General features: G+C 50.2%; 1 protein-coding gene across 2 annotated transcripts; it reads right to left on the bottom strand.

Annotated features, from left to right (window-relative positions):
• Window positions 1–1,063: 1,063 nt before the first annotated feature.
• Window positions 1,064–14,928, bottom strand: TCEA2 (transcription elongation factor A2). Of its 2 annotated transcripts, XM_027881570.1 has the most exons (10): window positions 14,741–14,928; window positions 12,110–12,172; window positions 11,472–11,577; window positions 10,293–10,383; window positions 5,740–5,873; window positions 4,945–5,001; window positions 4,087–4,241; window positions 3,587–3,733; window positions 1,959–2,030; window positions 1,064–1,372 (listed from the first exon to the last, which is right to left on the bottom strand). In XM_027881570.1, the coding sequence occupies exons 1-10, from the start codon at window positions 14,807–14,809 to the stop codon at window positions 1,364–1,366; spliced, it is 903 nt and encodes a 300-aa protein (XP_027737371.1). In that variant the 5' UTR covers window positions 14,810–14,928; the 3' UTR covers window positions 1,064–1,363. The 2 variants fall into 2 exon arrangements, with proteins under 2 accessions (XP_027737371.1, XP_027737370.1); XM_027881569.1 differs by lacking the exon at window positions 1,064–1,372 and having other exon boundaries at window positions 1,914–2,030.
• Between the last annotated feature and the right edge of the window lie 313 nt (window positions 14,929–15,241).

The raw sequence follows: 15,241 nt of genomic DNA, 5'->3' as shown, positions 1-15,241 counted from the left end.
CCTTCACAGTAGGTCCCCTTTCACAGTGTCACATCTGCAGATGTGGCACCTGGGGCTGCCTTTGCTACTGGATCCTTTCCTTATCTCACCCCTTCCAAGTACCAGTTCTGAGTACACTTCAAACCTCCTCTGTTTCTACAGCCAAGTGCTAACAGCTAATCCCTACCTCCTCCAGATCAAAGCCTCTGGAAAATCTCCTGTATTTGCAGTATTTTCACTCCTCCTGAGCCTCTCCAGCAAGGCCCTCTGAAAATCCAGGATGCCTTTCTGTCATCAAGCAAAGAGCAGAGCACAGACAAGCAGGAAAGTGCCTGGGACTCCCTTTGAACACTCCCACTGGATGCCCTCCACCTTCTTTACTGATGGCTTCTCCCTCCATCAAGATTAACTGTTCCCAGGATGCCAGCATGATGGCTGTGGGGAGCAGGCAGCCTTGGGGAGCAGCCTAATGGGAAGCAGCAGGAACAGCAAAAGGCTGCTGGACCCTCCCTGTAACTGCCCTGGCCTTCCCTGCTCCCAGCCTGAGCTGAGGGAGCTCTTGGCTACAAGGGTCTCCTTCTACAGACAGATGGAATCCCAGAAAAAGCTTCCTCCCTGTCCTGCTTCCACAAATCAACAGTTTGGGGTGGGGTTTTTTTGCAGATGTTGTCACCCTCTTTCAGTCTCTTCAGGCCGCACATTCTCACCTTTCCTGATGTTGTCACCCTCTTTCAGTCTCTTCAGGCAGCACATTCTCACCTTTTCTGCAGCTGATGCTGTTGGCCTTTAAAGGCTCGACATGCCAAGGAATCACTGAAAAATCAAGAGAATGCTGCCAAGGTGGAAAGCAGCATCTGATCTGTGCCCCAGAAGCTGTGTTCTGTCAACAGTACTGCCCACCCAGACACACCAGGGCTTGGCCCAGTGGTTTAGATTTGATGAGCTGACAGGAACAAGCCTTCACGTGCTGAGGATATACCTACAAGTCACATCTCACTTTCTGGTGCTCCAATCAGTCCTCAACCATCTGTCAAACTCCCACGCAGTTCCACACCCCGAAAAGCAAAAGTGCTGCACACACAGCTGAAATAAAAAGTCAGAAACTGACAAAAATGTTTAATATTAGTTTTGAAGAGGAAGTGACCGTACTCGCTTAGATGAGAAAAATAACGACTGGGCGTGTTTAGTGAGCTCTCCTGCCAACCTGCCAGCCCAGCCAGGGCTGTGGCTCTCCGCGAGGCCCCCCAGGCCTCCCCGCTGCTGCTCTCTCAGCGCGTGACAATGCAAACTCACTGGGACACAAAACACAATTGCCGTGGGAGCTGGCGCGTGGAGGCTGCGCGCGGGGCCGCGCTCGGCTGCCGCCCTCGGGCCGTGGCACATGTCAGCAGAACTGCAAGAGAAGGGAGTTGAAACCCCGGTTAGAAACCTCGCTGCCGAGGGGAGCTGCGGCTCGTGCTGCCTAGAGGAAGGTAAGGATCCAGGTGAGGGGCTTTGTTTCAGAAGCTGGCAAGGGCTCGGGGGGGTTTCTCAGAAGCAGGGGCCAAAGGGAGGTCCCGTTTGAATCTCTCGGCTGTGGCTCTTTGGCACTTTGTAGTGGCGTCATTTCTGCTCGCCACCGACCAGGAGACTCCTGCTCGCCCCCTCGAGCTCTGTGCGCAGCGTGGAAGAGCAGTTTTGAAATCCTGAGTGTCATCACCACCATCTCTCAGAGGGAGCATGGAAAGCACTGTGAAGCTGATCGTGGAAGAAGGGATGTGATGAGGGAGCAGGGAATGTGGAAGTGGGACTTGACCCCAGCTGGTCTGCAGAGATGGGATGAGCCCAGGAGCTCTTGCCTCTCTGCTGGGAGGGAAGATCACTTGCTAGAGCCAGTGAGAGTTTGGCAAACACCTCTGAGCAGCAGCCAAGTGCCTGCAGCACGGTGGGTGCAGCCCCCCTAACACCCCTCAGTGCCATTCATAGCCTTGGTGCGCTACCTTCCAGCGATTCCCACACTCGTTGCACACGACGAAGGTGGTCATGGGCTCATCGGAGCTGCGGGTCTGCACCTGGGGAGGACAGGAGGGAAATGAGAGCCCGGCATCACACATGGCCCCTGGAAGGCACAGGGAGCTTCCCCCCCTCCCTCCAGCCTCCAGGGATTCATGCTGGGGTCACAAACTCAATGTGACCGAGGCTTGGGAGGGGTGAACGGAGTTTTCCTGGTTGTTGTGTTATACACAGGTACAACCTGTACATACATCATGACCCCTCTCCAGCCTGACACTACCTGAGTGATGTGTTTTGGGGCAGCAGACTTCCCTGCTCACTCTCTCTGCTGCCCATTCCTCATGGGTGGATCCAGAGATGGATGTGCCCACAGCCAATCCCTCCCCAAACTGTCCCCCAGGAAGGGACATGGCCAGCAGGGAGATGACAAAACCCTCAGACCCAAAAACGTGCTCCACAGCCACACATATAAAAGCACTCAAACCATTCCCATTTACAGACCAGTCCTACATCCTGGCCTCACAGGAACACACTCTGGGTTACCAGGTTCTGCACATTTCCAGTCTGGTTTGTATTTGAGCCATTAAGGAACTCCAATATTTAACCCAGATGTGATTGCTGCCTCTGACTGGCTCTTGCCAGAAACACATACTTTACTGAAAATCAGATTTTCATGGCATTTGAATACCACAAGGCAGATCTACACTGAAAACACTGGCATTCCTGCACAAGTCAAGCAGCAGGACTGTGCCAAGGGGTAATTATGGTCATCTACGTGTGTAATTACCCAATATGTCACAGTATTTGCATGATGCAAATTAAGCATTCTTGCAAGCATGCTGAAAAGCTAAATTCTGTAATCCTCCCCTAGCATTACTGCCTGCCTTCTAACGTGCTCATAAACACCAGTTCATCTACTTGGGTCTTACAGCATCTCATCACCCACTGGTGACTTCATTGGAAAACCAATAAAAATACAGAAACCCTCCAAGCATTTTCATTTAGAAGACACTGTTGTGTCCTGCCCCAATACAAGGCAGCTGGACTCCAGTTATCTCCTGATGCCTGGCACAAACATGGGAACTAAGAAGCACTGGGGATGCACAAGGCTACCAGCAGCTGGCTGTAGAGAAGAAAAATTCTCTGCCTGCTCATATCACTGCTTCATGTATTCCTTTTGTTTCACCTGTTTCACACTGCTTGATTTTAGTTAAGTTGGGATTTGTTCAGCTGCAGGTTATCTACATTCTTAATTTGCACTTTCAATACCATGTTTGCCTTGGTTTCTGCAGACTCTCCTCTACGCTACCCACTCCTTTCTTGTCTGAGTCCCAGCATTCCCAGCACCTGCTTTCGATGTAGAGCACTGCTGTACTTTTGAAAAGCTTCCTTGTGGCTCCACAACTCTTGTACAAATGAGCCAAAAAGACTTTCACAAGCTCCAAGGAAACATGTGCAAAAAGCACATTTTAGAGAGCCTCAAGGGCCCTGTCCACCAGTGGCAACGTTTGTGCCTGCAGGGCCTGTCCCAGGGCAGCACGAGCTCGTGGCCATGACAGATGATGTCCTGTGCAGAGGTCAGCGGTGTGGAGGCTGTAGGAGCAGGAAGACTAACCTGGGTGTAGGTGCAGTTCTTCTTCTTGCATTTCCCACAGGTGAAGAGGTCAGTCTGCGTCCCTCCTGTCTTGGCCATCTGATGTTCCCGGATTGCTTCTTTTGTCATGGCTTTCCTGATCTCTTTCAGCTCATTGCTGGCCATTTCCTTAAAAAAAAAAAAAAAAAAAGGCAATAAAAAAAAAATAACATCTGTCCAGTTTTACTACCACACCCACTACAGTGGAAGCAGCCAACAGGACAGGGTGGCCTGACAGAAGGGCATTAACACACAAAGCCTTCATTCCTGGTTTCTGGTTCACACCCAGGCCCCAGTGATGATCTGAAGGCTCAACAGATTACTCCTCACACTGCAAACCCCACTGCTGGCTCACTCCACGCACTCTGGCAGCAGCTACTGAGAAATCTGCAACCCTGGAAGCAGCCCAGCCCTTTGCCTCCAGCCAAACCTCATGACATCTTCCCTCCAAGAAGCAAACCCCGCTCCTCAGGCTTCCTCACCTCCGAGGTCATCACCGCGATCTGCTCGGGGGTGATGGCCCCACACAGCACGTTCTTTTTCAGCTCAGGATTTTTGGAGTCCTTCAGGTTGGAGATGCGGCTCCTCACCCGGTTCTTGTATTTCATGTCGGTGTTCTTGACATCTTGGTAAATGCGTACGGGGCAGTCAAGGAGCCTGCAATCAACCCAGAGGCCTCAAGCACTTCCCAGCCACCCGTGAAGAACAGGGAGTGTTACCCACTGCAGGACACAGATGAAGGTGCTGGAGCCCAACAGCAGCATCTGCTCTGGGAGGTCAGTGCTGGATTTGAGGGCTGGTTTATACCAGAGTCCAGCGGCTTCCAGTTCGGGCTTTTTCACTGTGCTGGAAATAGTTATGCTCAGGTTCTTCAACCTGCTCTTTCTCTTAAAAAGGCAGCCACAAACCCCTTCACTGAGAGAGCCCAGCTGCACCTCCTACCCTACACCCCCCACCAAACCAAGCAAACTCCCGGCTTATATCACACCTACATGGAACTTGATCCTCATTGCTCCATCTTTTCCACTGCTTTTGTCTAGATCAGCACACTCTCCTTAACAAGGAGCACAGGGAAGTTGCATATATTTGGAAACAGAGTGAAGAGCAGGAAAGGGCACACTGATGGTAAGGACAAACTAGGGATTACAGTCCCTGAGCTCCCAGCACCACACTGGTGGTTCCTTAGTGACCCAGGACTCAGCCAAGCAGAGCTGGAACCAGCCCCAGAACGCTGACAAGTTGCAGCAGAACATTTAAACAGACAGTTTCTCCTTTGAGCACACAGATTTCACTCCTGGAGGCACGCAGGCCCTCGAGGAAGGGCTGTACAGTAAGGATATACTCTTCAATCTGGGCTGCTATGTGCTCGCAGTCAGCACCGATGGCGATGTAGTCGTCTGTAAGACAGGATGAACAGGAGATCAGGGACTTCCAGCCAGGCCAGGGCTCCCCAGGCACAGCTTTTCTGAGACACAAATCTGGACAAATTGCTATTTTGATTTACGTGCTGCTTCCACCAAATACCAAATCTTGCTCTAGCTACTCTCTAACCTTTTGGAAAAGTGTAGTGATGAAAACAGATTAATCCAGGCAGTCTGTGCACTGTGCCTCTCTAGGATGTGGACTGCACAAGACAAAGCTAACAAGAACTTTGGCCCCAGAACTTAAGTTTTCCAATATATTCTTGGTATAATTGAAATCAAACATATATAGGTGGGAATTGAGTATCATCAGATAAGATACCAGTGTCAGGGAGAAGCAGGTCTACACAGACCAACACTGTGGCAGGGCCTGGAAATGTAGAGCATTGGGATCAAGCCTTCCTTTCTCATCTCACCTCAGGACTCCACATCACCCCCTGGTACAAAGCAGAAGACCCCAAGTAACCCATGTTCTTAACACCCACTGCCTGGTACACTGCCAGGTCCTTGTGCAAGTGTCTGAAAAAGCAGCCAGTTGATCAAAGGGGTGACCAATGGCTAGACTGAGCTGCTGGCAATAATCCTTTGACAAGGCTGCTCCAGAATGGCATATTTTAACTGAGCTGGCACTGGCTTACACGCAGAAGTCTCTGTCAGAATGCTGCAGGAGCTGTGAAGCACTTCAGGCAGTGCAGGGCTCCCCCCAGCACTTACCATCAGCCTGCAGGGCTGCTGTCAGCATCTCTCTGCATTTGTTGCGGACAGCGTCGCACGTGACGGGCGCCGGAGGGAAGGTGGTGATTTTGGGGGTGGTCGGAGTCTTCGGAGGCTCCTGCCTTTTGTTGGAGCTAAAAGAAAAACTTAACCTGTCAGAAATGTCTCAGTTCGGGCCACTGAGAGCAGAGAGGGGAGCAGCAGGTGTGTGGCCAAGCATCCTGTTGATCATAACACAGAACCAGTCAGAGGGACACAGTGCAGAGAGCTTTGCCCCAAATCAGCACAGAGCACAGCACAGCAGCCCGGGCACGAGCTCCCCTGTGGACACTGCTGGCTGCCAGCAGAGGTTCAGTCCATGAACAGCCCTGCCAACCATCTTGTGTTATTCAACATGTATCAGCTGCTGCACCACAGGCCACCAAGCGAAAATATTAGTGTTGGACACCACCAGTAACTCAAATACACTCAGACATCTGAGACCATCAGTGCTCTCTCAGTCTGGCAGTGTAGAGCAGATCCAGGGTACTTCTTTCCTCTCTGACTTTGCAGGACACGAGGCACTCAACTGCTCTCAGCAGAAATCGAGCAGAAAACACCACTAGTTAATCTCATTCTTTAGCAAGATTTCAGCAGCAGGAAAGAGAACAGCTAAACAAAAAAAGCACTCCAGCTCTCTGCAGCCATCAAGGAGTGCGGCATGCTGACTTCTGAGGCAGAAATCAGAGAAGACAACACCAGCCCCTCCAGAAGGAGGAGCTTCTGTGCTAAGGAAAAGAAGATAAAAAAAAAACAAAAATGCCTCCTTCAGCTCTGATATTAAAAAAAAAAAAAACAAACAATAAAGCATAACACATAAAAGGATCTTCCTTTTTCCTGTAAGCTGAGCAAGACTCTGATTACTCATCTCACAGAACAGCACCCCTACACAGCCACACACAGCTCACACAGGTGCTGGGCTAGCACAGAACCAAGAAATACTGCTTTGCTCTCAAAAATAACTTCACTTCCACCTGCAAGCAATCATGGGCACAGGCAAGGGAATGCAAACACCTGCCTGCTGGGGCTGACTCAGTCAGATCACCTGCCAGGGGAGCTGGATGGAAACCTGCCTGCACAATGAGCACATGATGTGGGCAGGCTGAGTCACCGCTGCAGGGGCTGCCTGCAGAGAAGGAGCTTCACTGAGCAGCTCAGCTGGGTGTGCACCCATAAAGCCTAACATCTGCACAGGGGGTTAGTCAGCCCTGCAAATACTGATGGTAAAAGATTTGGGCTGTTATGATTCACAGATGATTTTCTAGAGCTTTGTTCTCCCCCTTAAATCTAAGCAGCAGAACGGCAATTTTTCTTCAGCAGAGATTGCCCTGGCTTTGGTGACTGGGCTGTAAAATGCACTGTATTTATGGCCAATGCCTGGTAACATTAATACTTTAAAGAGACAAAGGAGAAAAAAAAAAAAAAAGAGAGAAAACCTGATATTTCACCCATGCCATGCTGGCAATACCTCCTTGAAGATCCAAGTGGCTTGACGATTTTTGTTAAGCTGGGTCACTACTGCCAGTTTGTTGCCATCCAAAATAAATCTGTTATGAACAAGCACTTCCACTACGCTGTCCTGGAAGGGATTAGTCAGCCCACAGAAAAACAGCGCTAAGCTGGAAACCTTCCGATTTTGCTGCTGGACAAACTGAGCCAGACAACTTCAGAGACTTATCCCAGGAGTTTCTGCAGCTAAGGTCATATCCAGTCTGGCTAAAATCCCACAGATCATCACTGGGGCTACTGGATTTCCGCAGTTCAGAACCTGGCCAGGCCCTTTCCAGAAGCATCCCCAATGAACCTTCAGCAAACTGTTCAGGTCAAACCAAAGCAGAGGATTAATTTCTTGCTCAGATGAAGGAGATGCACTCTAAGAGGGGGATTTACTGTAAGCTTATTGTGTTTCTCTTTGACTAGTAGCTGGATAAAACTGTTTTTTACCAGCTAGTTTTACTTGTTGGCACTGCAGGAGCCTATTAAAGAGCAGATTTGTGTCCAAATAGCTCAAAACATTCAACAGTATTTACACTGCAAATGTTAGTAAAAGAAGAAACAACTTAGCCTGTAAATAATCAATTAGATGATGATTTTTCTCCCATTTGGGATGTAAAAATTGCCACCAGGTACTTTTGTGCTTAAGAAGCTCCACACAGATCCCAGGCAGCACTCATGGGGGGGTATACGCTGAGCATACACAACTCAGGAATAACCCAGCTGAAAATCACAGCTGCTCATGTTGCACAAAATAGTTTGGAAAAAGGAGACTTCCCAAAGGACAAAGGCAAAAAGCCTAGAAAACCTACCTACAATAAAAGGAAGGACTGAAAGAACTGGGGTGGTTTCTGGCAGGGAAAATTTAAAGGAGACAAGTCCTGCAATTCCTTACAAAATAAGATGGTAGGAAAAAAAGCCTCCATACTTGCTGAAGACAAAAGAACGTAGAAATGGTCTTAGCAAGACAGGTTTTGATTGAGAACAAGTTTCAATCTGTAAAGGTGAGTTATGAATTGGAAATGCTGCCAAGGACCGCTGTGGAAATGCCTTGCCCTGAGGTTTTTTAAGGGTTGTCAAAGAAGAGCTTAGAAAAGAGGCAATCAGGGACAGCTTGGACAGAGGCTGTGCTGTGCTGGGGAGGGGCATAAGGAGAAGCATCCCTGAGAGCTCTTCCAGATTTAAATTTTGTCTGTTTGTCAACAGTCTAAGGTCTCCCAGAGCAAAACACTGTGTGTGAACTCAGTGAACTCAGTGTGAACTCAGAACACTGACCTTCACCACACGCAGTCCTTAAAGCCAGGTCTCCAAACTAATACTTGCAGAGGTAATACTTGATTTTCAGGAAGGTTTTATCTGCAAATGCCATCGACTTTAAGATTTTTATTCCCTGGAGGTAGAAAAAAGCTAGTCAAGATGCATGGTTATCCCACTCCTGTTAGCTGATGAGGAGAGACACATTCGCCTACATACAGACATGTCATACATGCCCTGAGATGAGAGCTGAGCCCTCACAAATTAGATGAAACAGACTTCTCAGCCATTCCAGAGACATAAAACTATTTATTAAGGTTTAGAGGTTAGTTTATAAATAGGCTAGTTGGGAAGTAGAGCTCAAACACACCTAGAAGACTTATTTCAGGAAATCCTTGTGGTTCACACTGTTCCTGTTAAACAGGAGAAAGAGCTTGTAAATCTATCCAGGCAACAAAAGTTTATACATTAAAAAAAGGTTATGCTGGAACAAAATGGTGGCAAAGCAGCAGCCAGGGACTGAAAGCAGAACTCGGGGCTGCACTGGAAGAAAATCCCACAGAAAAGCTACGTTCAGGCCACAGTTCCAAAACCTCCTAATAAAGGCAGTTTAGAGAATCCTGGAAAAGAAAACGCTCCTGCTGCCAGAGACAGAAACACTAGACACAGCCCATTAACATGTACTACTCTAAGGGTCTGAAATTCTACAGCACAACAGAATATGCTTTGGATTAGAGTAATGCAGCATCTAAACTCACAGGTGCCAGCTCCAGGCTGGCTGGCTCAGAGCCTTCAGGTCTTGCAGTGATAGCTCCAGTCACTACAGAGGGATTTCCACATCTGTGCTCCAGAAAGCAAGTTTCAAGCCAAGAGCTGCTCAAGTATTTCTCCCTGACAGGAGAGGAAGGCCTGGCCAAAATCTATCAGAATAGGAGGCTGAAATATCTGAATACAAGCTGATCTCTCTTTGGTGTCTTGACTGCAGCCTCATCTGAACCAGCTATCACACACTGAGCAACCAGTCAGACTCCATCACAGCCTGTGCTTCAAAGAACAAAGACTCTTTGCTGCTAATAAATTACTGTTTTTTTAAGGCAGACCAGTGGTTTATTTTGCAGGACTGGAGAATAAGCATTCCTGCTTCTGGAAATTGAGCCTGGCTCAACAGACTGACACCAGGAGTTGGCCACTGCTCCTGGTCTACGCTACTCTAATCCACTGGCTTCTGTTCATCCTTCACAGCCTGGGGAATCTTTGCTATTCAGAAGATGGAGGCTGAATACATGTAAAAAGCATCAAGGATTTAAAAAAAAAAAAAAAAACAGAAAACTGCAATATCTGCAGCACATCAAGGCACAGGGGACCATCAGCAGCACAAGCCAGAGAACTCCACTCCACACATCCCACTATACATGACAAAGCAAGGAGCCAGTGGGGTTTTGCCTCTGTGCCCAGAGCCAGGATTTGTGAGTGAAATCACACACAGATCCACACAGATCTGGACAGCACTCACTCCCGTGCTTCTCTGCATCCCTGAACTCCATTCTGGCCGGGAAGTCTCCCCGTGGATATTTCTGCATTACAGTTTATTGGTAACATCACACAGATCAATCCTGAAGAAGAAACACTTCCAGTGTCTCTGATCAGGAATTTCACTACACAAAATTCCCAACTCAGACACTTAAAAAAATAAAAATTAAAGTAAGGTGCCTTAAGAAAATTTAAATTCTGTAACAGTGTCATCTTTGGTTAAAGGGAAACATTACCTCTGGTCTCTTGAGTTACCAGTCTCCTTGGAGGAAGATGTTGGCAAGGACAGGCTTTTCTTTTTCTCCTCACCTTTTTCTTCAGAAGCATCTACATTCATAAGAAGAGGAATGAGATCAGAACTGTTCTTTGTGCTACAGCCCTGCACACACTCATCAGTGCCTCCACACTGCCTAGTGTTGGCCTAAGGCAAGTTATTATTCTCCAAAAAGAATCAGAGAAAGAAATGCCTTTATGGCCTTCCCTGCTTTACAACAGATCCTTTTCTTGCCTCTAAGTAGAACCTAATTCAAACAAAAGCTTTTCTCAACAAACTAGAGAGCAATCACCTTCCCTGCCTGGGAGATAAGCCTCCTCACAAGACATGCCTCATCACAAAAGTTTCTTTCAGAGACACACTGGCTGCTGAGCAGGGATTAGATCAAGTTCTCTCAAGCACCACTAAAAGCAGCATTTCCAGCCAACACCTCCTGAAGGGCCAGTACGGGCTGGTCCTCTGGGAGTGCAGTTTCTCCTGATTCCCAAGTGCTGCTGAAAGCCAACAGCACAACCCTGGAGAGGACTGTCAGGACACTGTAGAACAAGTCTGACACAGAAGTTAAAAGTCAGAGCTAATACATACCCAGCCTAATGTGGACATGACAGTCCAGCCAGGACAGGAAAACAGTTCCTGTGATGCTCATCCAGCCCAGCAAGAAACAGGGAACCCATCACTGTGAAAGCCTCCACAGCTGAAAACAGTCCATGTGAATTTATCTACAAGGTGGTAAACTAAGGGCCTTCTCCAACCCATCACCCAAAATACATTCCAGCATTCCTCTTTCCAAACTGCTGCACAAGGCTGACAGCACACGCTGTGTTAAGTGGGGTGGGAGGGTTCAGGGCACAGATACCGTTTCTACAAATAATGCTGCTAATTATTATATGGACAGGTTCATGTTAATAGTCCTGAAGCTCTCAATGCTCTTCCAAGGATGAGCTGGCTAAACAGGAGTTAAATCCAGAGGGATGCATGATAGGACACAAAACTCGAAAGACACAAGGGTGGAATTGCAAAGACTGACTTGCTAGAGTGTTTTATTGAGATCAGTAGACAAGTTCTTCCAAGAAAACCAGCCTCCCACTGAAGCAAGCTCCTTCACAAGCTGAATCTGATAGGAACATGCTGATTTCCTTACCTAGAAGTTTCTTCCAAGATTTGATGAGGGATTTGGCAAGCGATATCACTTCTTCATCTGTGCTCTGCTTCCTCAGTGCATTTACCGACATCCCAATGCGGGTGGACTGCAAGAGAACACTCGAATCAGTCACTCCAGAACAGATTCATTGTTTGCTTCTACCTGAAATCTGAAAGACCCATGGCCAAGTCAAAGCGATGACCGAGATATGAGTTTGCAAGGAACTGCAGAATGATTCTACCATCCTTACAACTTTGGAAGAGCAGGATGACACTCTCCAGCTTCTCAAGCCTATCAGAAGAAACCTCCAATCACCCACAAATGCCTCCCCTACACAACTCTAAGTGACATTCAAGTACTTTTATATAATATTTCCTCTTTTTGCAGCCTGAAAACAAGATCTGAGCAGTAACCCATATTTGTCCCATTACCTCTGCACAGGTTTCTGGCAGGACATGGTGACCCAGAGCTATTTAACTGCCAGTCCAAAACCCAAGTTCAGCACTATTTGGTCGGATTTAATGTTTCTTTTGATGCTTTGCATGAGGCAAGAAGTGTGAGGACACCTGTCATTTAAACAAGATGTTGAACTCGTCCAGATGCAGACTTCAGCTTTTCACCCTACCTGTGCGACTCACCTGCAGCAAATCCAAAGTCATGGGCATACTCTTCAGTTCTTTCAGTAAATCCATTGCACCTTCCTGGAGAGGAAGAGAGAAACAGAATGAGTGCCTCAGCTTTTAGTAAACAAATGCAACAGCTTGGGAACAGACCCAGAAAGCTGAATTCAAAGGGAAATCAACCAACAAGCACTCCCTGAAACATCAGAAAGCTTCCTGCTGGGATTGCTGTTCTGGACAGACAGTACAACCTGAAAGCAGCTGAATTATTGGAAGGGGCAAAAGAGAAAAGGACAGGAGTGCTACAGGTCTTTGCTGGTGTGTAGTACAACTGCAGCATTAGTTTATTACCCTTACCTCGCAGGTTGAACATTTTTAACATCTGAGAAACACATCTGAAGCAGAACTATCCCCTCAGCAAACCACTTGGCTGGAAGGAGTAATCCTACTCTCAAGCTCACAATTTTTGAGGCCTTGAGAAAGGAAAATAACTCACAATTACAATTTAGCATAGTTGCAAGAAGTTCGGTCACCCACCTAAAGCTCAGAGCCAGAGCTAGAAGTTACTCCAGCGTGAAACTTCATGTAGCTGTTTCCCAGTTTTCACGTTAATACCCCACTCTGCTCAGGACAAGAGCTGACACCAGGAACAAAGCCATCAAGCTGAGATGCTGAAGAGCTGGCCACTTGAAAATTGTTCTGTGAAGCTTCCTTATGTCATCTCTGCATCCCAGAACCCAGCTCCAGAAAAAAAATCTCACCAGGAATCTGCAGATACCTAAAATTGGTAGTCACTCAAGAGTCACTAGTGGTAGTCACTAGTCTCACTCCAGCAGATCCCAGCCTGTCTCCATTCAGCTGGCTCTTTCCTCCCAACCCCCTTCCCTCAAACAAGGCTTCCAGTGTTCACATTCAGCAGCTCATTTACAACACAGACCACTCCAAGCCCGGTTGCAGCACAAGGCCTGCACAGCCCACGACTGAAGGGAAGCAAAGCCGCCTGCTCTGACAGCCCCATCCTCAGATCCTGTCCTCCCTGTGCAGAAGGGCCGTTTCCCACTGATCCCAGGAAGCAATCCAGCTGCCATCCACCCTACAGAACAGATGCCAAAACCAAAGCAGGGTCAAAGCTTTCAGCGTGCACACAAGCAACTCACACCAGCACAAACCACACCATTACCGTACCCAGAACGACCGACTTCCCCCTCAGGCAGTTTCCCACCTTTCCGCTCCTCCAACAGACTCCATCACATCCAGCCCTGAACACACAAAGCGACCCGGTGATTCCTGTCTCCGTTATCAGAAATGGGGCCGCTTGGCACAGCAAATGAGGATCCACTCAAAAACTAGAGCAACAAACGGGTACTCCAGGAAACCGTCCTGCAGGAAGAGTTCTCAGATTAGCCCCCACACAACGAACACGCTGCGGGTTCAGCACCATCTCAAACGCCAGCCAGGACGAAACACTGCATAGCCATCGTGTAAGAAGCTGCCTCTTCACCAAAGAAGCTGGAAGCAAATTCTGCAAAGCTGCTCCTTTCCTATTCCAGCACTGGAGCTGAAAGCCTGCCACCAACAAGAACAGACATCCCAGGCTGTGCTTCAGCCCGAACGCACCTCCCTGAGTTGTTACAGCAGCAACACAAGTGACAGCACTCACCTGACCCACAGCTGGCAAGGTCAGTCCAGCATCCAAACCTTCATGTGATATCAGCACTGAGTATCCCACCACAGGAATACCACATTCCTTTAATCCCTTCCCCTCCTCGCCCATCACCTCCCACCCATCACATCCCTCTCCCTCTAAGACGTACAGCCTCCCTCTGTCACAACCCCCTGTCAGCTTCCTGCCTTAGCACTTCCACGATGCTGCTTGTGCTCCCACGAGCACTGACGTCCCCCATTAAGTAGGGGAATACTGGCTACTGTCCCCCCAGGCAGTGACACCGCTCACAGCTCACTCTGTGAGACCCCCTGGGTGCAGCTTTTCCAGCCCTCCACACTCCAGCAGCCACACGAGTGAGCAGAAGCAGTGCCGGCATGGGATGGGGATGCAGGAGGCAAATCCATCAGCACTGGGGTTTTCCCTGAGGACACACTGGAGACTCAGGATCCCCCCAGGGTGGATCCCCCTTCCCAAGGGCTCCCAAAGGAATAGGAGAGGAGGGCCGAGGATGGTCTCCCGGAGGAGAACACCCTGCAGGCAGGACAGGGAGAGCCCCAGGGTGCTGAGAGATGGGGCAGGGAGTGAGTGAGGCCTGGGATGGGGGGTCCCAGAGCACCATAGGGGGAACAAGGAGCTGCACCCCCAATTACCGGCAGTGGGTGGATCCCACGGCTCCGCAATGGAAGGGGAAGGGAGAAGGAGAGCAGGTCTGGGGGAGGGATGCCCACCCTGATGGGGGGGAGCCTCTGCTCCAGCCACGACAACGACGGGGGCGGCACCAAGAGAGAGGCTCCCAAACGGAGGCTGGGGAAGGGGAGGACCCTCACAGCGGGCACCGAGGGAGAGGCGGGGGGTCCCTACAGCACGGCGGCGAGGAGGGGACCCCGCGGAGAAGGGGGAGCCGCGGCCGCCAGACAGAGCCCGGGGCAGGGGGCGGCTCCTCACCCCACCCGGGCTGCGGGGGCCCGGCCGCCGCCACTCACCGCGTTCTTCTTGGCCACCATCTTGTCCAGGCGCCTGGCGATGCGCACGATCTCGTCCTCCCCGCCCATCGCGCTGCTGCCCGGGACCGGGGCCGGGGCCGGCCGGGGGTCCGGGCGGGGGGAGCTGCGGCCGCTGCCCGGTGCCCACCCCAGCGCCCGGTGCCGCAGTCGGGGCGGGCGCGCGCGGGGCACGACGGGAGTTGTAGTCTCGAGAGGCTCCGGCCCCGCCCGCGGCCACCCGGAGCGGGACTACAGCTCCCAGCACGCTCCGCGCCCGCGCCGCGCTGCCCCGCCCGGCCGCCGCGGGGCGCTGTGGGGGGGGCGGTTCGCCCCGCGGGGCGGGGGCTCCGTGCGGGGTCGCGGCTGAGCGACCCTCGGTCACTGCGCGAGGGGCTGTCCCGGGAAACAGCGGGAAGAACCTGTCCCAAGCTGCTGCAGCGAGTCCACAGGAGCCCACGGAGATGCTCCGAGGGCTGGAGCACGTCTGCTCTGGAGACAGGC

The sequence above is a fragment of the Empidonax traillii genome, unplaced genomic scaffold (assembly GCF_003031625.1).
Source record: "Empidonax traillii isolate 1590-97213 ecotype Southwest subspecies unplaced genomic scaffold, ASM303162v1 scaffold91:size2966241, whole genome shotgun sequence".
Classification (NCBI taxonomy): domain Eukaryota; kingdom Metazoa; phylum Chordata; class Aves; order Passeriformes; family Tyrannidae; genus Empidonax; species Empidonax traillii.
This window is presented reverse-complemented; position numbering and strand designations above follow the sequence as displayed.

Coding starts and splice junctions, on each gene's coding strand:
- TCEA2 (XM_027881569.1), bottom strand. CDS start 14,809: ATGGGCGGGGAGGACGAGATCGTGCGCATCGCCAGGCGCCTGGACAAG. Junction 12,173..14,740: donor TGGTGGCCAAGAAGAACGCG/GTGAGTGGCGGC, acceptor CTTCCTCTCCAG/GAAGGTGCAATGGATTTACT. Junction 4,242..4,944: donor AGCAGCCCAGATTGAAGAGT/ATATCCTTACTG, acceptor ACTGCCCCGTAC/GCATTTACCAAGATGTCAAG.